This window comes from Megascapheus bottae, chromosome 34 (assembly GCF_031878675.1).
Source record: "Megascapheus bottae isolate mThoBot1 chromosome 34, mThoBot2.hap1, whole genome shotgun sequence".
Lineage (NCBI taxonomy): Eukaryota > Metazoa > Chordata > Mammalia > Rodentia > Geomyidae > Megascapheus > Megascapheus bottae.
The window spans coordinates 4,260,631-4,285,453 of NC_143542.1; the positions used below are offsets into that span (position 1 = coordinate 4,260,631).

Genomic DNA, 24,823 nt, shown 5'->3' on the forward strand with positions numbered 1-24,823 from the left:
TTGTGCTGCAAACTGTAGGGTGGAGAATGAAAAATGAAATAAAAATAAAAGGTTACATAAAGGTGCTGGAATGATAATCAGGCCTTGAAGAATGGAGATAATTTCAACCATTATTCTGGATGTGGAGGCTGAGGGAACTGCAAAGGGGAGGAACAGATAGAAAGAAAGGGGGAATTGAGCAAGACCAAAGATGCCTGCCTACCCATGGTGGAGTGAAGGACTTGCATGCTTGTTCAGATGTTCAGGCCCTGAGGTGAAGCCTCTGTGTGTGTGTGTGTAATGCAAACACATGTCACCAGCCAGTGTTTGGAATCAGTAGGGCATTGTTGTAAAATACTACAACACTAACTACTCAGGAGGGTGAGGATCATGGTTTGAAACCAACCCAGGAAAATCCATGTGAACCAGCTAAAAGCCAGGAGTGGAACTGTGGCTCAAGTGGTAGAGCACTAACCTTGAGCAAAAGAAACTCAGGGACTTGGGGGCCGGGAGTTTGGCCTAGTGGTAGAGTGCTTGCCTAGCATGCACGAAGACCCGGGTTCAATTCCTCGGTACCCCACATACATAGCAAAAAGCTGGAAGTGGTGCTGAGGCTCAAGTGGTAGAGCTCTAGCCTTGAGAAAGTCCAAGGACAGTGCTCAGGCCCTGAGCTCAAGCCCAGGACTGGCAAAAAAAAAAGAAACTCAGGGACTGTTCCCAGGCCTTGACTTGCAAGCCCCAGGACCAGCTTAAAAAATGCTCTAAAATGTATATTGATTACATTCTACTTATTGACTAGCAGATTTACCAGTTTTATCCTTAGACATCAAAATTGACAAGCAAAATATATACCACACTATGTATATATTTTCAACTGTGTTATTGAAGTTTTCTGCCAGCTATTTTATAATTAAAAAAAAAAGATCCATTTAGTTGTCAACTCTTAGCTTTAACTAAGTTCACAATGGTGCTGGATTCCTGTGGTTAAACTAAGGTCTTTGTTATCAAAGAATGAAATCCTGGCAGTTGGAACAACAATGTCTTGAGAGAATGGGTTTCCTCCAATCCCTTATACCCTCATTTAATTTCTACTGTTCAAAATTAGGAACATTTGATCACAGGAGCTTGGAAACAAAGAATGATGCACAAAGTCCAGTCAGAGGAAAATAGGCTGAGGCAAATGTTTTCTAGAAAGTTTTTTTTTAGTGCGTGCGTGCGTGCGTGCGTGTGTGTGTGTGTGTGTGTGTGTGTGTGTGTGTGTGTGTGTGTGTGTTGGTCCTGTGGCCTGAACTCAGGGCCTGGGTGCTGTCCTGAGCTTTTTTGCTTAAGGCTAGCATTCTAGTGCTTGAGCTGTAGCCCACTTCTGGCTTTTTTGGTGGTTCATTGAAAGTAAGAGTCGCATGGCCTTTCCTGCCTGGGCCGGCTTTGAACCACAATCATCAGATCTCAGTCTCCTGAGATTGATTATCAGCAGGAGCTTCCAGTGCGTGGGCCCAAGGATTTTTTTAAAGAACTCCACTTCTACCTTTCTGCCTCTAAGCCACTAGACCTCTCTCTCATTCAGGGAACTAATGGGTTAACACTTAGCACAGCTGTTGACCCTCAAGAGCTTGAGTTGGGGCTAAAGTGGTGTCTGTTCTAATTGGCTGGTGGCCATATGGAAACCAGCTGTTTAATATTTTGAATATCACCCTACGTTGTGGCCACACACACACAAAAAGCCAAGTAGGTGTGGCAAATTCATTTCATGAAATGGCCAAAGTGCTGAGTTGAGGTTTTGGCTTCTTCCTGAAGTGTTGGCAAGAACTGCACAGATGGGCAAGCCTGGGTTATGCTTCATTTAAGATAGCAAAATTATGTTTTAGCTTAATGAACAAAGATTTAACATAAGCCAGAGCACCACTCAGAGTCTTTGTTTCTCTGACTATAGTCATCTCTGAAGAAGACAGGGTAAGGCTGCTTACCTTAATGCTTGCTTATTTCCTTTATTAATTAGTTTCTATTTTTTGGCTTTTGCAATTATCTTTGATACTGGGGTTTGAACCCTGAATCTTGTATTTGTTAGACTGGCATTCTATCACTCAAGCCATGCCTCCAAACTTTTCACCCATTATTCTTTTTTTAAAAAAAATTGCCAGTCCTGGGGCTTGAACTCAGGGCCTAAGCATTGTCCTTGAGCTTTCTCAAGGCTAGAGCTCCACCACTTGAGCCACAGCACCATTTCTGGCTTTTTTCTATGTATGAGGTACCAAGGAATCAAACCCGGGTCTTCCTGCATGCTAAGCAAGCACTCTACCACTAGGTCAAACTCCAGGCTCTTCCTTAGCTTTTTCCATTCAAGGTTGGCACTCTACCACTTGAGCCACAGCTTCAGTTCTGGCTTTCTGCTGGTTAATTGCAGATGAGAGTATCACGAAGAATCCTGAGGAAGCTGGCTTTGAACTGTGATCCTCTAATCTCAGTCTCCTGATTAGCTAAGATTACCGATGTGAGCCACCAGTGCCCAGCCTCAATAAACACTTTTTTTTTTCATTTTGTTTTCTTTCCTCTAGCAAGATCCATTTTAGACTCACCATTCTTGGAAATACTGACTGTGTGTAACATAGAGTAGTTGTGAGACAATTGTCTGCCACCAAGCAAGTCACTTCTCAGTGACAGGAATTGGATACTTGGCCAACAGAGGGCTGTTATCATATTCCCTGTCCATTAGAAGCAGCTGGCCTGAAGAACAATGACATAGTCTCTTGAAAACCTATCTAGCAATATCTAGGAGGCCACACCTGCAAGCATGGGAGATAAGGAAATGTGATCTGAGCTGTGATGGAACCCCAGTGCCAATTCTCCTCCAGTCAGGACAGAGATCCAGAAACTCAGGGCTAAAGTGGAAGGTGGCATCTCTCATGATTACTAGTCTCTTTTAAAACATTTGCACCCGTAGCTTGCACCTATAAACTTAGCTACTCAGGAGGCTATGGTGTGAGGATTGAGGTTTTGAAGCCATCCCACGCAAGGGAGTCCATGTGACTCTTACCTCCAAGCAATCACCCAGAAGCTAGAAGCTTGAGCTGTGACTCAATCCGGAACACCAGTGCTGAGTGAAAAAGCTAAGGGACAGTGCCCAACCCCTGAGTTCAAGCCCCAGGGCTCAGCACCAAACAAAAACAAGGAGAAAACATTGCTTTCTATCCCCCAAGTCACTCAGACTCTGTGACTAGGCGAGGTGTTCTTACCAAGGAAGCCAGCAAGGGTTCCACCTGGCCTTCTGGGACTCCTGTTGCTAGAGCAATGGCTGTCCCCATGTTTGCTGGTCTTCCATTGATTATGAAGGATGAATAGAATTGTCACTCTCAGATATGACCAGAGTGGAACTGACATGGGGGGGAGGATGAGTCCTTTGGTTTCCCTTGCTGGACCACGCCCAGTGGCAAAAACGACCAGAAAAACTGATCAGAGCGTGAGGAACATTTTAGTTTTGTTTCTTTTCATTTACTACCAGTGTTAACTAAATTTTCCAACTTACTCGAAGACTCAAGATGGGAAGAAATAACCCTTGACTAATAAGGAACTACAGGAGGGATGGGTAGCACTTGGAAGTTCTGAACTCTGAAAAACATTCAGAAAGAATATTAAAAATGGGCTGAAATATCCCATTTGCATGTCTAGATGTTCCTTAGTATGGCCATTGTGTGTGTGTGTGTGTGTGTGTGTGTGTGTGTGTGTGACAGGACTGAGGCTTGAAGTCAAGACCTTTATGCTCTTGCTTGGCCTTTTCACTCAAGAGTGGTGCTCTACCACTTGAATCACAGTTCCACTTCTAGTTTTGGGGTAATTAACTGTTGGAAGATAGATTTATCAACCTCACTGTCCAGGCTAGCTTTGAACATAGTTCTCAGCCTCCTAACTACCTAGGATTACAACTGTGCGGCATCCTCACTCTCGACTCATGTGTCTTTGTTTTGCCTCTGCTTCTCTCCTTTAGAATGTCAGTTGCTGCCATTTCTTAGGTTTAGAACATGCCTGAGAATAAAAAAGCAGATGTTTAGAAAGAGTCTGTCAAACTAATACTATTCTACAAAGCATGGTTTCTAAGGTCAAGTGACTCAGATCCAAATCCTGGCTGAGCCATGTGCCTAACCTGCCTGTAACATGAGGATTCCACCTATGGGGTAGGGTAGAGGTAACTGAAGTAGAATTTATAAAGCCCTCTCTCCTTCTTCCAGTCTGTCCTACGGGACAGCTTCTGCTGCTTTGGCTGACAATCGACGCAGTCCACAGTAAAGCGTTGAAATCTGGAGAGAATGTTATCAGCATGTGTATGTGTGTGTGTGTGTGGGGGGAGGGATGGTAGTGGTGGCGGTGGTGGGGTTGGTGGTAAGAGCTGCGCATGCGCGGGGGCACGTCCACGCCCTCGCGCGCTAACTTTGCGGCTTTGACAGCCAATCAGAGTTATCCTAGGAACGCTAGTGCCCACAAGTGGCCAATTGAAACTAGGGGGCGGGCCAAAATCGAGTCAGTGGCGAGAGTGGGCGGGGACGAGGGCAGAAGGCACGCACACTTCTTGCGGTCGGCGTTTCTACTAGCCAATGGGAGAGGCCGAAGCCCCGAAGGCGGTGGGGCGTGGCGCTGGGGGGGGGGCTCCGGCAGTCAGGAGAGAGCCAATCATCGTGAGGAGGTGGGAGAAGGCTAGCCAATCAGCGCGCAGGACCTGCGAGGCAGCGGGGGGGGGGCGGCGGAGGCTGGCGCGGACGCCGCTGGTTCTGTAGCTTCTGTCAGGGTTGCCGGGCGTGCGAAGGCGGCGGAGGCGGGAAGGCGGTTGAAGGGAGCGGAGCATTTTGCGGACTTGCAAAAGGAAAAAGAGAGAGAGACTGAGCAGTGATGGTGATGGCAGCCAAGAAGGGCCCGGGCCCTGGCGGCGGGGTCGGCGGGGGCAAGGCAGAGGCGGAGGCGGCCTCGGAGGTGTGGTGTCGCCGGGTGCGGGAGCTGGGCGGCTGCAGCCAGGCCGGGAACCGTCACTGCTTCGAGTGTGCCCAGCGCGGGGTCACCTACGTGGACATCACCGTGGGCAGCTTCGTCTGCACCACCTGCTCCGGCCTCCTGTGAGTGCGCCCGCCGCAGGGTGGGGGTCACCTCGAGGAAGGCGGAGTGGAAGACGGCATGGGGGTGGGGGGCGGCCCTCGGGGACCCGGGGCGATGTGTGTGGGGGGACCCCTGGGTCGGAGGGCGACGAGGTGGGGGGGCATCAGAGGGACCCTCCCCACCCCTGCGGGGATCTCCTGAGGAAGGGCCGCACGAGGGGACAGGAGAGGGGGAGAGGCCGGAGCCGTGGAGGCAGAAGTGAGGGTGGTGGGGGCGAGGACAGACAACGCCGGCAGGCTTCCTGGAAGAAGGCGAGGCCTACTGCAGGTGGGGAGGGAGAAAGTGGGCAAGAATCGAAAGAGAAACTCGGGATGGGGACAGACGACAGAACAGGCACGTCGTGGAGATGGAGAGCCACCCATGCAACGAGTTAGGGTGAGCTGGGATTATGCTGGAGTTGCACGATGCAGAACGCAGTGGGACAATAAATAGGTGGGTTAACCCAGGGTGTTAGCCGAGGCATACATAATGGTAGATCAGGAGCGTGGGTTCAGTTGTATGTAGATCTTATTCTTGCAAGATTTTGAAATGTTAGCATCGTATAGACTTCAGGATCTAATATGAGATGAGAACCAACGAGTTATTCTGGTAGAGAGCTTAGCTTTTTGAAAGGTGTGGGGATCTCAGAGCACCTTCGTTTTATTTTTCTTTTACTTTTGTGTGGGTACTGAGGTTTGAACTGTCCCTTAGTTTTTTGTTTTTTTTTTTTTTTTCACTCAATGCTGGAGCTCTACCACTAGAGCAAAGCTTCTGGCTGTGTGTGTGTGTGTGTGTGTGTGTGTGTGTGATTAATTGGAGATAAGAGTCTCATGGACTTTCCTGCCTGGTTTGGCTTTTTTTTTTTTTTTTTTTGCCAGTCCTGGGCATGGGCTCAAGGCCTGAGCACTGTCCTTGGACTTTCTCAAGGCTAGAGCTCTACCACTTGAGTCTCAGCATCACTTCCAGCTTTTTTTTTTTCTATGTATGTGGTACCGAGGAATCAAACCCGGGTCTTTGCGCATGCAAGGCAAGCACTCTACCACTAGGCCAAACTCCTGGCCCCTGGCTTTTTTCTATGTATGTGGTACTGAGGAATCGAACCTGGGTCTTCATGCTCACTAGGAAAGCACTCTACCACTAGGCCACACTCTCAGCTCCTGGGTTGACTTAACTGCAGTCCTCAGACCTTAGACTTATGAGTAGCTAGGATTACATGCGTGAGCCATTTGGGCCTGGCCATTTATGCCTTTTAGTTTCTCCTTGACGTGCTAGATCTTGATGGTATCATACAGTAAACCCTACAAAATTTGGGGTCGGGGCATTGTTCTGTATCATCTGTCTTGTTACCCTTGGCATGACACTGTATTTGGTCCTGCCAGAGCTACATTGGAGCCTTGATTCTAGTTTTATAGTTATAAAGTAAGTCCTATCTACTTAGAAATTGATAAGATGCGTAATATAACATCTGCTATCAGGCCTACATCTTTTCTTTTTAGAAGTTTGTTGAGGGTTTTATTGTGCCTGTTTTTTTTTAAAGCATTATTTTAATACATCGTTGTTCTGTTTTAACAAGCAAAGCTTCCCTTGTTTTTATATGCTTAAGAGCTGAGAAACAAGCAGTATTGTTCTTGTATGACAGATGGGAGAACAGAAGCAAAGCATGGTTTAGTAACTTATCCTGTGCCATATGGGGGTTGCTGTTTTCAACATTTGTTGTTTCATATTAGTTATGATTATGGCAGGACCAGAAATGAAGAGCTAAGCCTCCTCTGAGGTGCAATTTGAGACTATTTCTGTACTTGATTTTTTACCTGCTTTATCCAATTCCTCTGGGTGTTGTATCAAATTTCCTGGTGTGTTGTGAGGATGAACTTGATTTTGATCTAAGTAAAAGCTATTGTGGCTCTTGAGACTGGAATTTAGAACACAAACAAGAATGTCATAAGATGAAACAGAGACTCAGTTGAAGCAAAAGAATTGAGACTTTATGCAGAGAAGAAGGAATGAGGTTTAGGAGTATTTTATTTTCTTTCTTTCTTTTTTTTTTTTGGCTAGTCCTGGGGCTTGAACCCAGGGCCTGAACATTGTCCTTGGGCTTTTCTTAAGGCTAGTGCTCCACCACTGGAGCCACAACACCGGCTTTTCTATATATGTAGTACTGAGGAATCAAACTTAGGTCTTTGTGAATGTCAGGCAAGCACTCTACCATTAGGCCAAACTCCTGCTGCCCCATTTTTTTTTTTTTTGCCAGTCCTGTCTTGAACTTAGGGACTGAGTACTGTCCTTGGGCTTTCTCAAGACTAGAGCTCTACCACTTGAGCCACAGCACCACTTCCAGCTCGGTCTTCATGCATACTAGGCAAGCACTCTGCCACTAGGCCAAATTCCCAGTCCCTTTTATTTACTTTTTTATTTTTTGTCAATCCTAGGAGTATTTTATAGAGGAAACTAGAAAGAGGTAGAGAGTCTGGGGAGAAGGAAACAAAGCAAGATGCTTACATTGACAGTTTAACAGATACAGGACCTAGGAAGAAAATACCAGGAAATAGCATTCCATTGCAAATCTGGGACTGTATAAAAGGGAAAACTGACTAAATGGGAAGGGCAAATGCTGTTCTTATTCTTTTCAAGCTCTTGAATAGATCCCACAAATAACATTTCCTGTCTATAAGGCATATCCTGCAATCAGGACAGAAGGAAGGCCAAGGGATGCTGTCTACATTCAAAACCTGATGTCTTTTACTAGAAAAGTTAACTTCTGTCATGTCAGCACACAGTTTGCAGAAAACCTTATCACTTTTTCCTGGATCACTATCGCTCTGACATAAATTCAGACATGTCATCTGCGCTTACACTGGGTAAAGTGACTATGATGAGAAGATGCATAGTTATTTTATTTTTTAATTTATTTTTGCCAGACCTGGGGACTGAACTCAGGGCCTGAGCACTGCCCTTGGGTTTTCTTCAAGGCTCTACCACTTGAGCCACAGCACGACTTCCAGCTTTTTCTATGTATGTGGTACCCAGGAATTAAACCCGGGTCTTCGTGCATGCTAGACAAGCACTCTACCACTAGGCCAAACTCTGGGCCCCCACAATTATTTTAAGAAAGAAGAACCCCAGAACTGGAACATGGCCTCATGGTAACTAAGCCATGTGTATGTGAGGTACCAAATACACAGAAAAGGCTGGAACTGGTGCTGTGGCTCAAGGAGTAGAGCTCTAACCTTGAGAAAGCTCAAGGTCAGTGCCCAGGCCCTGAATTCAAGCCACAGGACTGGCAAAAAGAAAAAAAAAATGCCCCCAAAGGCCTGGCTTTGTCAGGTGTTTATATCTTAGACTGAGCGGGGCTTAGTTCCTTGGAGCTTCTGTTCCCATGGTGCAGAGTGAGAGGGATCTGCCAACCCTTTTGAAGTTTCAAAAGGAATCTTATAGCTGGGCAAGGTGGCTCACATGAGTAATCCTAGCTACTCAGGAAGCTGAGATCTGAGGATCAAGGTTCAAAGCCAGCCCGGGCACAAAAGGACCTGAGACTCTTATTTCTAGTTAACCTCTAGAAAATGGGAAGTGGGGCTTGGCTCTAGGGTAGGGCAATATCCTTGAGCTAAAGAGCTCAGGGACAGTGTCCAGACCAAATTCAAGCCCATCACCCACCAAAAAAAAAAAAAAGGAATCTTATATGCAACTTTGTTAAAGCAGGAGAATCACTCAAGGGGTAATTTTTGAGGTATGTTTGGGGGAATATTTTTTTTTTTTGCCAGTCCTGGGCTTGAGCTCAGGGCCTGAGCACTGTCCTTGGACTTTCTCAAGGCTAGAGCTCTACCACTTGAGCCTCAGCACCACTTCCGGCTTTTTCTATGTATGTGGTACCGAGGAATCGAACCCGGGTCTTCATGCATGCTAGGCAAGCACTTTAACCACTAGGCCAAACTCCCGGCCCCAAGGGGGGGGGAATATTATTTTAGTGCTTAGAAGTGAGGCCAATCTTTTTCTAGCAGGAAGTAAGAATAGAGTGAAAGGTAGCTGTCTGGACCTGAGAGCCGGGCATGGTGGCACACACTTGTAATCCCACCTCTTGGAATCTGAGGCAGAAATGAGATTTCTAGGCAAGCCTGGGCTACATAGGGAGACTGTCTAAAAAGAAAGAGAGAGAGAGAGAGAGAGAGAGAGAGAGAGAGAGAGAGAGAGAGAGAGAGAGAGAGAGAGAGAGGGAGAGAGAGAGGGAGAGAGAGAGTTGGGCTGGGCGTGGTGGCTTATACCTGTAATCCTACCTACTCAGGAGGCTGAGATCTGAGGATCATAGTTCAAAGCCAGCCTGGGCACTAAAAAGTCCCTGAGACTCTTACCTCCAATTAACCACCAGAAAACCAGAAGTGGTGCTGTGGCTCAAGGGGTAGGGTGGTATCCTTGAACTGAAGAGCTCAGAAACAGCACCCAGGCCCAGAGTTCAAGTCCCATGACTGACAAAAAGAAGAAAGAAAAAGAGTTGGTACAATGGGAGCTAAGATTTCCCTGGCTACGGTGCCAGGAGTTTGGCCTAGTGGTAGTGTGGTAGAGTGCTTGCCTAGCGTGCACGAAGATCTGGGTTCAATTCCTCGGTACCACATATATAGAAAAAAGCCGGAAGTGGTGCAAGGCTCAAGTGGTAGAGCTCTAGTCTTGAGAAACTCCAAGGACAGTGCTCAGACCCTGAGCTCAAGCCCAGGACTGGCAAAAAAAAAAAAAAAAAAAAAAAGATTTTCCCGGCTATAATTTACCTGGGTTCTGGTAGTACTTCTCATGTGCTAATTGGACTTATTAGCAGGACTAGGAAAAGGCATACAAATCCTACAAAGGGTCTTCCAGTGTTATCTCTGTCCTATGTGGGGCCTGGAGGAGCTGGCAGCATTTTTAGTCCACATGGTTGGATGTGCAGATTAGGATTCAGTTGTGAGGTAGTAAAATTGTGGCAGGGCAACAACCTACCTGCACATTGATTCACTCAAATAATCAACAGTTATTTACTCAGCACCTGTCAAGCTGCAGGTTACGTGTAAGAAACTGGAGATAGGGTAGTCATAAATAAAATAAGCAGGCTACTGGGCCTTGCTAATCAGGAGGCAGAGATCTGCGGATCCTAATTTGATGCCAGTCCAGACAGAAAAGTCTGAGACTCTTATCTCTAATTAAGCAGCAAAAATCCAAGAGTGGAGGTGTGGCTAAAGTAGTAGAGTGCCAGCCTTGAGGGGAAAAAAAAGTCAAGGGAGAGTGGAAAACCCTGAGTTTAAGCCTTCGTATTTGTGTGTACATGTACACCCACATGTGTGCTGCCCTCCCCCCACCACATTAAGTCCTTTTGCATGTACTCGTAGATAGTGTGATGGGAAGAAACCATCTTTCTGAAAATTTCCCTCAGGCATCTTGAGGGGAAATTTTGAAATCTCATCTTTAGAATCCTAGCCACAGAAAGGAGACTTCAGGATTTTTTTATTTTTAGTTTTAGTTTTTAAAATTTTTTGCCAGTCCTGGTGTTTGAACTCAGGGCCGGGGTATTGTCCTTGCACTTTCTCAAGGCTTGCACTCTACCACTTGAGCCACAGCAGCAGCAGTTCCAGCTTTTTCTGTGTATGTGGTACACAAGAATCAAACTCAGGGCTTCCTGCATCTAGGCAAGCACTCTACCAGCTAGGCCACACTCCAGGCCTGTCCCTGAGTTTCTTTTGCTCAAGGATAGCACTCTACCACTTGAACCACAGCTGCATTGTAGGTTTTTTGGTAGTTAATTGGAAATGGGAATGTTTCAGATTTTCCTGTCCTGAATGACTTTGAACCAGGATCCTCAGAGTTCAGCTTCCTGAGTAGCTAGGATTACAGGCATGAGCCACCAGTACCTGGAACAGTTGGTTTAATTTTAAAAGCAGACTTTCTTTAGACTGTGTTAAAAATGTGTTTGCCTGTGAGATCTGAGGATCGCAGTTGTTCAAAGCCAGCCCAGGAAGGAAAATCCATGAGACTCTTATCTCCAGTTAACCACCAGAAAACCGGAAGTGGTGCTGTAGCTCAAGGAGGCATTGAGCAAAAGCGCTCACGAACAGTGTCCAAACCCTGAGCTCAAGCCCCACAACTGACATACGTAAATGAATGAATGAATGCATAAATAAATATGTATGTATGTATGTATGTGTCTGCCTGTTAGCGAGAAGGAATACTCTGGGAGACAGTGCAGAATTGCGAGAGTTTCTAGCTGGCTGGATTAACTGGTAGAGAGCAAAGTTGATTGCTCTAGCCAATGTTAAAATTCCTAGGTTGTAGAGAAAAATCCACAAGTTAATATTGGTGGGTAGCTGTGAATATGTCTTTATCCTTGCATGGGTGAGTTTATTCTCTTTTTTCTTTATTCATCTCTCTCACTTCCCCACCCAGCTCTCTTTTTCTTTTTTTTTTTCCCCCACCAGTCCTGGTCCTTGAACTCAGGGCCTGGACACTGTCTTTAAGCTTCTTTTGCTTAAGGCTAGCACTCTCCTACTTGAGTCACAGCTCCACTTCCAGCTTTTCTGTGTATGTGGTACTGAGGAATTGAATCCAGGCTTTTATACATACTAGGCAAACACTCTACCACTAAGCCACATTCCCAGCCCCCCTGCTTTCTTTTTTAATGAGAATTATTTTCTCAGCTGTAGCAAAAACCTGTAGCGTTGGTGTAAGGCTTCTGGCTGCTGTTTCTAAATATGCATGCATGCTGACACATTTGTAGGTCCCAAATTTGACCTAGTTTTAATGATTTGGTTTTCTTCCAGTACCTCCTGTCCTTAACCTGGATTCATATCCTTTTAATTCCCTCCAACATATACATATGCTTGTTTGTTTAGTTATAGTTTTAACTCATCTAGTGGAGAAAGAATCTATTATTTGATGCTTAAATAAGATAAAACAAGCCATTTACAATGGATGCTGGTGCATACACCTTCCGTCTTAGCTACTGTGGAGACCTGAGTTCTGAGGATCTTGGTTCAAAGCCAGCCTGGGTAAGAAAGTCTATGCGGGGCCAGGAGTTTGACCTAGTGGTTAAAGTGTTTGCCTAGCATGCACGAAGATCCGGGTTCGATTCCTCGGTACCACATACATACAAAAAAGCCAGAAGTGGTGCTGAGGCTCAAGTGGTAGAGCTCTAGCCTTGAGAAAGTCCAAGGACAGTGCTCAGGCCCTGAGCTCAAGCCCAGGACTGGCAAAAAAAAAAAAAAAAGAAAAAAGAAAGTTTATGCGACTCTTTAACCAGCAAAAATCCCTAGTGGAACTGTGGCTAGAATGCTAGCCTTAAGCAAAAATGTTCAGGGACAGCACCCAAGCCCTGAGTTCAAGCAAATGTTCAGGTCTAGCACAAACAACAAAAGCATTAGCTACTAAGAGGTATCTATAGTATCTATAGAGGAGATTTAAAATATTCCTTTTTCGCTGGGTGCAGTTGGCTCACGTCTGCCATCCTAGCTAGTCAGGAGGCTGAGATGTGAGGATCGCAGTTGGAAGCCAGCATAGGCACAAAAGTTCATAAGATTCCTACCTCCACCTGACCACCAGAAAACCTGAAGTGATGCTGTGGCTCAAGTGGTAGAGCAATAGCTTTTAGCTGAAGAGCTCAGGGACAATGCCCAGGCCCAGAATTCAAGCCCCACAACTAGGGTAAAGGGGGAAATCCCTTTTTTTTTTCTGTTTTGTTTTGTTTGCGGTACCAGTACTGGAACTTAAACTCAGGGCCCAGGCACTGTTCCCTAACTTTTTCACTCAGGCCAGCATTGTACCACTTGAGCCATTGCTCTGGTCTGGATATCAGGAGATGGGTTTTTCTTTTGTGAAAAGCTCCTGTATTACATGTGTCTTAGTTTCTCTTTCTGGATTGCTAGTAGTGATTCCTAGTTAGAGTTTTGTCTTTTTTTTTTTTTTTTTTTTGGTGGGGGTGGTTTGGTGGATGGTAGTAAACAGTGTGATTTGAATTCCAGACCTGTCAATTGCCAGGCTAGTGCCCTACCAGAGAACTTTTTATTTTTCCCAGATTGGTCTCAAACCTTGATCCTGCAGATCTCATCTTCCTGAGTAGCTAGGATTAGAGCCCTGAGCCACTGGTACCCAGCAAAGTAAGGACAATTTTTTTTTGCCAGCCCTGGGGTTTGAACTCAGGGCCTGCGCACTGTCCTTGGGCTTTCTCAAGGCTAGAGCTCTACCACTTGAACCACAGCACTGCTTCCAGCTTTTTCTATGTATATGGTACTGAGGAATTGAACCTGAGTTTTCGTGCATGCTGGGCAATTACTCTACCACTAGAGAGAACATTTTTATCTCTGTGGAAGGGAGATATAGTGTGTTGTTCAGTAATTCAGTACTTTTCCATCTGTTTGGCTTAGAGAGTTACACATATAAGTTGCTGCCCCTGTTTAATCTCATTCCTCTCTCCTGCTCTCTTTAGCTTCTATCTTTACTTCTACTGGGCAGGTTGACTGACAAGCACTCTAAACACTGATTGAGGCACTTTACATTAAAAGGATCATTAGGGGCCGGGAGTTTGGCCTAGTGGTTAAAGTGCTTGCCTAGCATGAATGAAGACCCAGGTTCGATTCCTCGGTACCATATACATAGAAAAAAGCCGGAAGTGGTGCTGAGGCTCAAGTGGTAGAGCTCTAGCCTTGAGTAAAGAAGCTCAGGGGCAGCGACCAGGCCATGAGTTCAAGCCCCAGGATTGGCCAAAAAAAAAAAAAGGAGAGAAAGGTGAGGGGAGAGGGAAGGAAGGAAGGAAAGGAAAGGAAGAAGGAAGGAAGGAAGAGAGGGAGGGAGGGAGGGAGAAAAAGAAATGGAAAGAAGGGGGAAATGAAAAAATGTAAAAAAGGATTCATATTAAAACTGGAAAGGAAAATAGCCAGTAATATCAGGCCTGTACTTGACTCTACAATGATAGAAAGGCTGGAGAAGCATAGGAAATAGGTTGAAGCAGAATTTAGGAAGCGGTCTGCTAAATTTAGTGAAATTGACCTTGGAACAGGGTAAAAGGAGAGGTTTCTTATCCCTGATAGAGTCTCTTTATTTGAGTCTGGGAAAAGAACTAAACAGAGGCAGAGGAGTGAAGTCCCAGGAACAGAGAGACACAACCCAGGATGTATGAATTCCAACACAAATATTCAGAGGCCAGGAATTCCCAAGTTCAAATCTGGCACAGATGAAAGAAATTAGGGTACTAGGTGGAACTGGGTTTTTTTCCATTGTTGACCTGGCAGAACCTTCTTATCTGAGCAGCTGAGCAGGTTTGATATTTTTATGAAGCAAAATATAGGCCAGCTTGAGGCTAATTACCACAGAAAAGCAAAAGTGGTGGTATTTGTGAAAATATTTGCGTGCTTGATGGAACCAAAGGAAAGGGGAGAGAGGAAAAGAGAATTGGACCGAGGAAACAGTTTTATGTGCAAATGGCTTCATTTGCCAAGAATTTTTGAGCATGTCAGATGCTTTTTGTTTATACTGGGGCTTGAACTTAGAGTCTGGGTGCTGTCTCTTAGCCATTTTTTGCTCAAGACTGGTGCTCTACCACTTGAGTTACTTCTCCACATTTGGCTTTTTGCTAGTTAATTGGAGATAAGAATTTTATGGAGGGTTGGAAGGGTGACCTAGTGGTAGAGTGCTCGCCTAGCATGCATGAAACCCTGGGTTTGATTCCTCAGTACCACATACACAGAAAAAAGCCAGAAATGGCGCTATCCAAGGACAACACTGTCTAGCAACAGTGCTCAGGCCCTGAGTTCAAGCCCCCAGTACTGCCCAGGTTGGTCTGGAACTGAGATTCTCAGATCTTGGCCTCCTGAGTAGCTAGGATTATAGGCAGGAGTCACCTGTCACTTGAGGTACTTTAAAGGCCCAATGAAAAAGAAACTAGAGAAAGACCACACGATTTGCTTAAGTAATGGACTTTATTTCCATTGGAAAAGCTGGGCCTATTCTGGTTGGGCAAATACATTTATCTTGGTATTTCCCCCAGCACTGGGGGTGGACGTAACTGGAAGGATTTAGTGCAATAACTAAAGGGCAGTACCTCTAACTTTCTCCTCTCTGGAAAAACCTGCGAGTTACATTGGGAGACATGGATACACTTGGTTGGGAGGGTTGGGTCTTGTTTAATTCCAGGCCGGTGACTCACATCTGGCCCAGCACATGATGCTGGACCAGACCCAAGGAAATGCAACACACCTAGACCATTTGATTTCAGCAGCTGGCAGGAGAAAGCTCTGTTCGAAATTGCTTCTCTCAGCCAGAAATGGCCTCCCTATGATTCAGAAAGAAGTACTCTGACTCATAGGCCATGTCACTAGGCCCTGTTCCTGGGCTGCACAATGTTGCCTTGTCAACTTCTCCCTGCCCCCAAACTGTGGCTCAGGTTATACATAATCCCGTTGACAGACATCAAGGTCACAGCAGTGCTTTTTGTACTGTACTATGGAAACATCGTGTTCCCTCACATTTCATTTGGCCCAGAGCACTTAAATCATTTCTTATTTTGCTGCCTTTCCCTTCATCCTGTCACCCTCCTCCCCTCCTTAAATAACCCCCCCAGTTCCGGCTCAGTTCTGTTGTTCTAAGCATCTGCCCCCCCCATAATAAGGAAGCACACCTCCCCTATTTGCACTTTGCTAACAGTTCCTCATTATCCTTTCAGGAAATGTCAACGACTGTCTTGTGATAGGCTCAGGATCTATTTTTCTAGTGTAAACATACTGCTTTTTGCCAATCTCCTGACCATACCCCCCTCCCCCCGCTTGCCATTGCTATATTCTGGAGTGTCATTCTTCCTGGTCCACTGGTGTCTGATTAAATGGTATCCTACTACACACTGGAGCCTCTTTTTTTCTTTCCTCACCTCCTCTCCTCTCCTGTATATGTATTATATATATATATGTGCATTATAGATATATATGTACATAATATATATGTATTTCTCCCCCCTCCCCCCCAGCACTAGATACTGAACTCAGGGCCTAGAACTTACTGGGCAAGTGCTCTATCCCTTGAATCATGCCTCTAATTGTCTGCCTCTAATTGTCTTTTTTTTTTTTTTTCTTCCCAATTCTGGGTGTTGAACTCAGGGCCTGAGCACTGTTCTTGGACTTTCTCAAGGCTAGTGCTCTACCACTTGAGCTACAGCACCACTTCTGGCTTTTTTCTATGTATGTGGTACCAAGAAATCAAACCCAAGGCTTCATGCATGCTAAGGCAAGCGCTCTACCACTAGGCCAAACTCCCGGCCCTGTCTTTTTTTTTTTTTTTTTTAAGTTTACTTCGCTGTTGTTCTGGCTAGCCTCTGACCATGATCTTTCTGCCTTCCCTTCCTGAGTAATTGAGATCACACGCCTGTGTCCCTGAGTATCTTTTTGATCCTTTCTGTAAGCACCTGGTAGTCAAAGACTAGGTCTTAGGATTTTTGCATCTTCTTCCCTTTGCCTTGTGTTTTGGCAAAGTCAAGATTTGTTAGTGATGGACTGGGAATGTGGCTTAATGGTAGAATGCTTGCCTAGCATACATGAAGCTCTGGGTTTGATTCCTTAGGTATCATATAAACAGAAAAAACAAGAAGTGACACTGTGGCTCCGGTCATAGAGCACTAGTCTTGAGCACAGAGAGGCTCAGGGACAGAGCCCAGATCCTGAGTTCAAGTCCTAGTACCGGCAAAAAAAAAAAAAAGATAAAGCTAAGGGACAGCACTCAGGCCAGATTGTAGGGACAGTAAAGGCAACTCTAGCTATACTTCAAGGAGGCCTAGAGGGGCTGGAAGCGTGTCTCAGGGGTGAGTGAGTGATAGCATTAGGTAGTGAGTTTGAGTCTCTGTCTCAGACAAGAAAAAAAAAAGGCCTAGAATTGGGATGAGGAGAGCCTAGAGATTAAGCTGAGAAAGAGTCAAGGGGGGGGAGTGGCCTAATGGTAGAGTGCTTGCCTAGCATGCATGAAGACCATAGAAAAAAGCTGGAAATGGTGCTGTGGCTCAAGTGGCCTTGAGAAAAAAAGCCCAAGGACAGTGCTCAGGCCCTGAGTTCAAGCCCCAGGACTGGCAAAAGGAAGGAAGAGAGAGAGAGAGAGAGAGAGAGAGAGAGAGAGAGAGAGAGAGAGAGAGAGAGAGAGAGAGAGGAGCATAATAGCAGGCTGGCTAGCATTAAAAGCTAAACCCAACCCAGCCATTAGCAAAAGAGGCTAAACTGGGCTGTCTTGGAAATGAGATCTGCACAGCCTTGGGGCAGATAATATTTAAGAACAATTGTTTAATATGTAGAGCCACAGCCTGGCTCTTAGCTTTCCTGCCCTCACCTTTCCTTCAGGCACCAGCCCCTTTGATAATGCTTATTTCATGTGAGGACATTTTGACAGCCCATATTTGAAAACCAAACAGCAGACTTGGCAAGAAGGACCTGAAGGTGGCCTCCTGGTTCTGTCCTTTGTGAGAATCCCTTCATAAGTTGTTTATCATCCATAAGAACAACCACTCACGCTAGTGGTGCACGCCTGTCCTCCTAGCTACTCAGGAGGTTGAGATCTGAGGATCAAGGTTGAAAGCCAGTCAGGGTAGGAAAGTTTATGGCATTCTTTTTTTTCATATATTTTTATTGTAATTAATAGAAGGGTTACATGATATTTGCCAGATAGATGGTGGTGCATTAATTTCCACACATTGATACCATACATTGGTCTCCATTTCCTTCCCCCCACCCCCACCCCTCATCTTGTTTTCCCCTGTTTCCTATCCAATTTCAAATAATCAAATACAAATATATGGCATTCTTATCTCAGCTAAGCACCAAAAAAAGCCAGAAGTAGAGCTGTGGTTCAAGTGATAGAGTGCTATCCTTGGGCAAAAAAAAAAAAAAAGCTCAGGGACAACATCCAGGCCCTGAGTTCAGGCTCTAGGATCAGCACCCCCCAAAAAATAAAGGAAAGAAAAGCCACCCAACTCAATTCACCCTTTGCTATGTCATTCTCCCCCCCCCCCTACCACTCCATCACCTAACACTGACGTATTCACTGCCCATCTTCCCTCTTTACTGGAGTGTCGTGGTGCTGTATCGATTCCCATGAGCACAAATGTGTATTATGTGTTTTGCTTTGCTTACTTGTTCTCTCCTTCTTCTCCCTCTGTGTTCCTAAGAATCATAGTCCAGGTTTATGGCCATCCTTCCATACTTGGGGGGCTGGTCCCAAGAGCTCCTCCATATCCCAGAACCTCAGCTGGCCAAGGCCCTTTCCAGCTTTCTGCTTCTTGGTCATTCTATTCTGTCTTTGTCATGTTGTTGGGATTCATCGCAGGCCTTCATTTTAGCCTTTCTTCCGGTATGAGAAAACTTGAGCCTGGCTACAGAACTAAATCAATGACAAGGCAGGAAATGGGAGGAGGTCATGTGTCTGAATTCCCAGAAACAGCTGTGCAGCCTGAACACCAGACCTGTGGGGACTGAGCCAGGCGAGAGGGGACATGCCCCCTCCCCAGAATCATGGGGACACAGTGTGTTCCTGACTCCTCCCTGGATCTCATTCAGAGTCTCTAGAATATCCTCTTCTTTCCTGGAATTAGGAGGTGGCTGTGGGTAGGAGGCTTTCTCTCCCTTTCCCCTACTTGAGGGACAAAACCCAGGCAAGTACCCCATCACTGAGGTGCACCCCCAGCCCTGGGGTAGGGGGCTGGTTCTGTTCACATGCTGCTGTCTTGATCTCCCCCCTCCATCTCTTCCCATGAATAGCCCTGTGGTGCTCACATCATTGTGCTTTCTCTTCTCCCCACAGGAGAGGCCTGAACCCGCCTCATCGCGTCAAGTCCATCTCCATGACAACCTTCACTGAGCCCGAAGTGATGTTCCTGCAATCCCGTGGAAATGAGGTAAGTTGCCTTGGAGGAACTGGGTAACCAACTCTCAGAAGAAGGAGGCCTGGGCTCAGAAGATCACAAATGTCGGCCCTGCCACCCAGGAAAGTTTTACTTCATGATTGGAAAACAACAACAACAACAAAAAAAAAAAAACATAGTTTTCTTTTTGGGGGAGCTCTACCACTTGAGCCACAGCACCACTTCTGGCCTTTTCTGTGTCTGTGGTACCAATGAATCAAACCCAGAGCTTTGCACATGCTAGGCAAGCACTCTACCACTAGGCCATGCCCCTGACCCCACAGTTTTTCTTTCTTTCTTTCTCTTCTTTTCTATTCTTTTTCTTTGCCAGTCCTGGGGCTTGAACTCAGGGCCTGGGTGTTGTCCTTGAGCTTTCTCAAGGCTAGAACTCTTCCACTTGAGCTGTCACAGCACCATTTCCAGCTTTTTCTGTGTATGTGGTACCAAGGAATCGAATCTGGGCCTTTGTGCATGCTAGGCAAACACTCTACCAGTAGGCCAAACTCCAGGCCCCACATTTTTTGAATATGTAAAATTTCTTATCTTCATGTATAGACATATTTATTTTTTTAATTAATTAATTTTTTTTGTCAGTCATGGGACTTGAACTCTGGGCCTAGATATTGTCCCTGAGCTCTTCAGCTCAAGGGTATCGCCCTACCCCTTGAGCCACAGTGCCACTTCCAGTTAATTTGACTAATTGGAGATAAGTCTCATGGACTTCAGTCCCAGACTGACTTTGAACTTCCATCCTTAGATCTCAGCCTCCTGAGTAGCTAAGATTACAGGCATGAGCAACTGCACCCAGCTTAGACATATTTTAATTTTTATTTTATTTTAAATTTTTGTGTGTGAGTATGGGGGGGTCATGGAGCTTGAACTCAGCCTGGGCATTGTTCCTGAGCTCTTCAGCTCAAGGCTACCACCCTACTCTTGTGCCAAGCCTCACTTCCCATTTTCTAGAGGTTAATTGGAGATAAGAGTTTCAGGTCCTTTTGTTCCCAGGCTGGCTTTGAACCTTGATCCTCAGGTCTCAGCCTCCTGAGTATCTAGGATTACAGGCATGAGCCCGGCTCTTTATAGAGAATTTTTAGGTTTTTTTTTTTTAGTTTTTTTTTTTGTTGTTTTGTTTTTGTTTTTTCCAGAGCTGGCACTCTTACCATTTGAGCTCCATTTCCAGTTCTTTGGTGGCTAACTAGAGATAAGAGTCTCAGAGACTTCCCCGCCCAGGCTGATGTTGAGATCCTCAGATCTCAGCCTCTCGAGTACCTAGGATTATAGGGGTGAGCCACCAGCATCCAGCTGAACTTGTTGTTTTATTTAATCTAAGGCTTGACTTCCCATTAGATAAGAAATTCTATGTAGAGAGAGATGGAGTCTGATTTGTAGGCATACCTAGATCCTAGCCCTATATCCAAATCAGTAAATATTTATTGATGATGACATTGAACGTGGCATGTTGGTGAAAGGTACATTTGGAGCGTCTTTCATCTTTCATGCTGTGGCTCCAACTCTTCTGTCACCCTGCTCTATCCCTTCAGGTTTGCAGGAAGATTTGGCTGGGTCTCTTCGATGCTCGCACCTCCTTAATGCCAGATACCAGGGATCCTCAGAAGGTAAAAGAGTTTCTCCAAGAAAAGTATGAGAAGAAAAGATGGTAAGTGTGAGGAAGGACTTTGTTGTGGAGATGTATGCCAAGATAGGGTTCACCGGGCAGTCAAAAGTTTCCAGAGTGCGCTTTTCTCAAAGGCCTGGTTTAGATTAGGGAATTCAGATTCAATGAAGGGCTAAAGTCTGACTTTAGAAAAATAAATTGAGGGACCCGGAGTTTGGCCTAGTGGTAGAGTGCTTGCCCAGCATGCATGAAGACCTGGGTTCAATTCCTTGGTACCACATACTTAGAAAAAGGCTCAAGTGGTAGAGTTCTAGCCTTGAGAAAAATCAAAGAACAGTCCTCAGGCCCTGAGCTCAAGCCTAGGACTGGCAAAAAAAAAAAGAAAAAAGAAAAAGAAATTGACATGAAAGGGTTTATTCTTAACCACTGACGGTTGTTTTTGATGTCCCTCCTTTAAAGAGACTATAGACTGGAGTAGAAAAGTAGGCTTGTGCTAACGAGTTCTGTGAGTTAAAAAAAAAAAATGTTATTACTGGGCCTAGTAGCTCACGCCTGTAATTCTGCTACACAGAAGACTGAGATCTGAGGATTGTGGTTCAAAGTTAGCCACAGCACTAAAGTCCATGAGACTCTTATCTCCAATTAACCACTAGAAAACCAGACATGGGACTGTGGCTCCAGGTGCAGGGAATTATCCTTGAGCTGAAGAACTCAGAGACAGTGCCCAGGCCCAGAGTTCAAGCCCCACAACTGCCAAAAAAAAAAAAAAAAGTTATTGAGGGTTTTTTTTGTTTTTTTTTTCAAAACTGATGGATTGGCCACAAGTTTGGCCTAGTTGTAGACTAGTGCATGCACAAAGACCCAGCTACAATTACTTGCTACCACATATATAGAAAAAAGCCAGAAGTGGTACTGTGGAAAAAAAGCTTAAGTGGTAGAACTGTAGCCTTGAGAAGGCCCAAGAACAGTGCTCAGGCCCTGAGTTCAAGCCCCAGGACTGGACAAAATACAACACACACACACACACACACACACACACACACACACACACACACACACACACACAAAACTGATGGACTAAACTTGACCTCTTACTTGGTACCTCACAACACACACACATTTTTTTATTTGGTTCTGGTCCTGAGATGAACTCAGAGCCCAAGTGCTGTCTCTGAGCTTTTATTTTTTGCTCAATTGGAGATTACTGTAATTAGAGATAAAGAGTCTCATGGAATTTCCTGCCTGGGTTGGCTTTGAACAGTAGCCTCAGATCTCAGCCTCTTGAGTAGCTAGGATTACAGGCATGAGCCACCAGCACCTGGCATGAACTGATCTTCATAGTTTAGCTGATCTTTTACATGAAGAGGAGTGTATAAAATCACTTAGCTTTAGGCTTTTTCTTTCTTTTCTTTTTTTCCCAGTGGTGATAGTCCTAGAAGCTTGAACTCAGAGTCTGGACACTGTCCCTGTTTTTATTTTTTTTGCTCAAGGCTAACATTCTACCACTTGAGCCCTTTATACTATTTACCCATCATTCATTCATGGTTTATAGTTACTCTGTTTTATAGTTGAAGAAAAGAGAATCTCCATTCTCCCTTTCCTTTTCTCTCACAAAGTTTTCCCTGCTGTTGTTTGATCGTCTCATGTGCTGGTGATGGGGAGAAGCTGGTGACTGTTAGGTGAAGGAAAAAAGGAGATAGACATGGATAAAAACCACATATTGAGCACATTGTCAGCTTGTCCTGGAATTAAGAGGCTCCTAGAATAGAGACCACATGTGCTTTGGTAGGAAGAGGTTTTTGTTTGGTTTTGTTTTGTTTTTTTTTGCGGGGGGGGGTGTGGGGTGGGGTGGGGGTGGGGTGGGTCATGGGGCTTGAACTGGGCCTGGCGATGTCCCTGAGCTCTTCAGCTCAAGGCTACCACCCTACCCTTGAGCCAAGCCCCACTTCCCATTTTCTGGAGGTTAATTGGAAATAAGAGACTCAGGTCCTTTTGTGCCCAGGCTGGCTTTGAACTGCGTTCCTCAAATCTCAGCCTCCTGAGTAGCTAGGATTATAGGCATGAGCCACCACACCCAGCTCAGGAAGAGGTTTTTATCAGAAGTAGCAGGAGCTGGAAGTCAAGAGGTTGAGAGCACCGAGCATGCAGAGGTCAAACCCCTTTCTGTGAAATGTAGAAGAAAGAACCTGAAGACGAATCCAGGAGGGAAAAATTTTAAAAATCAGTATTGGGGCCAGGAGTTTGGCCTGGTGGTAGAGTTTTTGCCTGGCAAGCATAAAGACCTAGGTTTTATTCCTGTGTAGTACATACATAATAAAAGTCAGAAGTGGTGCTGTGGCTCCCTTGGTAAGGTTCTAGCCTTGACAAAACCCAAGGAAAACCCTTAGGCCCCAAGTTCAAGCCCCAGGACTGGCAAAACAAAACAAAACAGTATTATTGTATGTGTTATTACTTCAAATCCAAATGATTTTCAAGTAATAGAAAATAGACACAGCATAAGCTAAGGACCCATGGTTTATGCCTGTAATCATAGCTACTCAGGAGACTGAGATCTGAGGATCACAGTTCAAAGCTAAAAGCTAGCCTGGGCAGGAAAGTCTGTGAGACTTATCTCCAGTGAACCACCAAATAGCTGAAAGTGGAAATGTGGCTCAAGTGTGCCAACCTTGAGTGAAAAAGCTAAGGGGAGTGCCTGGGCCCTGAGTTCATGCTCCAGTACTGTGCATACCCTAAATAAATAAATTAAAATGAAATCTTAGACTAGAAAACAGATATAACATGAAACAAACAAATTCTTCTACATTAAATGAGCATCAGAATACCCAAGGGGGATCTGGGAGTGTGGCTTAGTGGTCTAGAGTGCCCAAGGCCCCAGGCTTGATCCCCAGCACCTCAAAAAGGAAGACAGACACCCAAGAGTCTGCTCAAGGAAAGAACTTGGTTATGGAGTGTACAAAAAAAATTTTTTTTGAGAAAAGACTGTAATATGTTTTGCCAAACAGCTAAGCTGAGCATAATCTGAGGTTTTAGTCAAGCCTTAGCCTCACTGTTCTTTCTCAAAGGTATGTGCCCCCAGATCAAGTCAAGGGGGCTGCTTGCACCAAAGGCGGTGCCCCCACCACTGTCCAGGGCTCCATTCCTGGAGGGAAGCCGCTGCGAACCCTTCTTGGGGACCCTCTACCACCCCTCTCAGATGCCGCCTCCACCTCAAGCCAGGTAACTTTCAGATCTTCCTTCCATGTTTCTGTTGCAATTTGGATACCGAGAGAGACGTCACTTTGCTAAGTCTGGGCTTAGCTGCAGCACCACCCTACAGGGCTTCAGCCCTGCTGTCCCCTCTGGACACCGGAAGTGACATTGAGGGGATCGTGAGTATCAATTCCAGAGCCGGGTTCCAGGGCTCACACCTGGAATTGTAGTTTCTCAGAACCTGAGACCACTGATCTGAGGATCATTGTTAGAAGGCAGTCCAGGCAGAAAAGTCCCTAAGATTTTTTGTTGTTGTTGGTTGTGGGGCTTAACTCAGAGCCTGGGTACTGTCCCTGAGTCTCTTCGTGCTCAAAGCTAGCACGCTACCACTTGACCCACAGCACCACTTCTGGTTTTCGAATGGTTCATTGGAGATGAGAGTCTCAGGGGACCTTTCTTGCCCGGTTGGCTTCGAACCATGATGTTCACCTCTCAGTCTGCAGAGTAGCTAGGATAACAGACATAAACCACCAGTACAGACTCTAGCCTACTCTGGTCCTAAGATTCTTATCTCCAGTTTTTATCAGCAAAAAGCCTGAAGTAGAGGTGTGGTTCAAGTGTGGTTCACTAGGCTTGAGCTGAAAAAGCCAGGGGAGAGCAGGAAGCTCTAGATTCAAGCCCCAGTACAGGTCACACACTCACTCACACTGGTATGCATGGGGATCGATTCTAAGCATGACCATTTTCCTTCAAGGAAGTACAGACGTGGCTAGGGCCCTGCCTACCAATGAGAGATGAGTTGGCAGTCACGGAGCACTGCTGGGCTTGTGTATCTTTTTACATTGGCTGATATACTATAAAATATATGGTCCTTGTTTCTGGGGTCCTAAGAAGGCAAGGATGAGCTGAGTTAGGAAAGAGGCTAAGTGACTTGTGCTTGGGGAGCCTCTTAGCTAAGGACAGTTCCTTTCAGGTCTTTCCATTTTCCTGGGAGAATCTAGATAAAGGGTTTGCCTGCCTGCGTGCCTGCGTGCCTGCCTGCCTGCCTG

The 24,823-nt window shown here is 45.5% G+C and overlaps 1 protein-coding gene across 2 annotated transcripts in view; it reads left to right on the forward strand.

The window, feature by feature from the left end:
- The first annotated feature begins 4,712 nt into the window (after nt 1–4,712).
- The window catches only part of Agfg2 (ArfGAP with FG repeats 2), a 32,854-nt gene continuing 12,743 nt past the window's right edge, over nt 4,713–24,823 (forward strand). For both annotated transcript variants that reach the window (XM_090324329.1, XM_090324330.1), the window contains exons 1-4: nt 4,713–5,075; nt 18,871–18,964; nt 20,512–20,627; nt 23,648–23,801. In XM_090324329.1, coding sequence (XP_090180455.1) covers nt 4,855–5,075; nt 18,871–18,964; nt 20,512–20,627; nt 23,648–23,801 — 585 coding nt within the window. In that variant the 5' untranslated portion in view covers nt 4,713–4,854. The remainder of the gene's footprint in view (nt 5,076–18,870; nt 18,965–20,511; nt 20,628–23,647; nt 23,802–24,823) is intronic.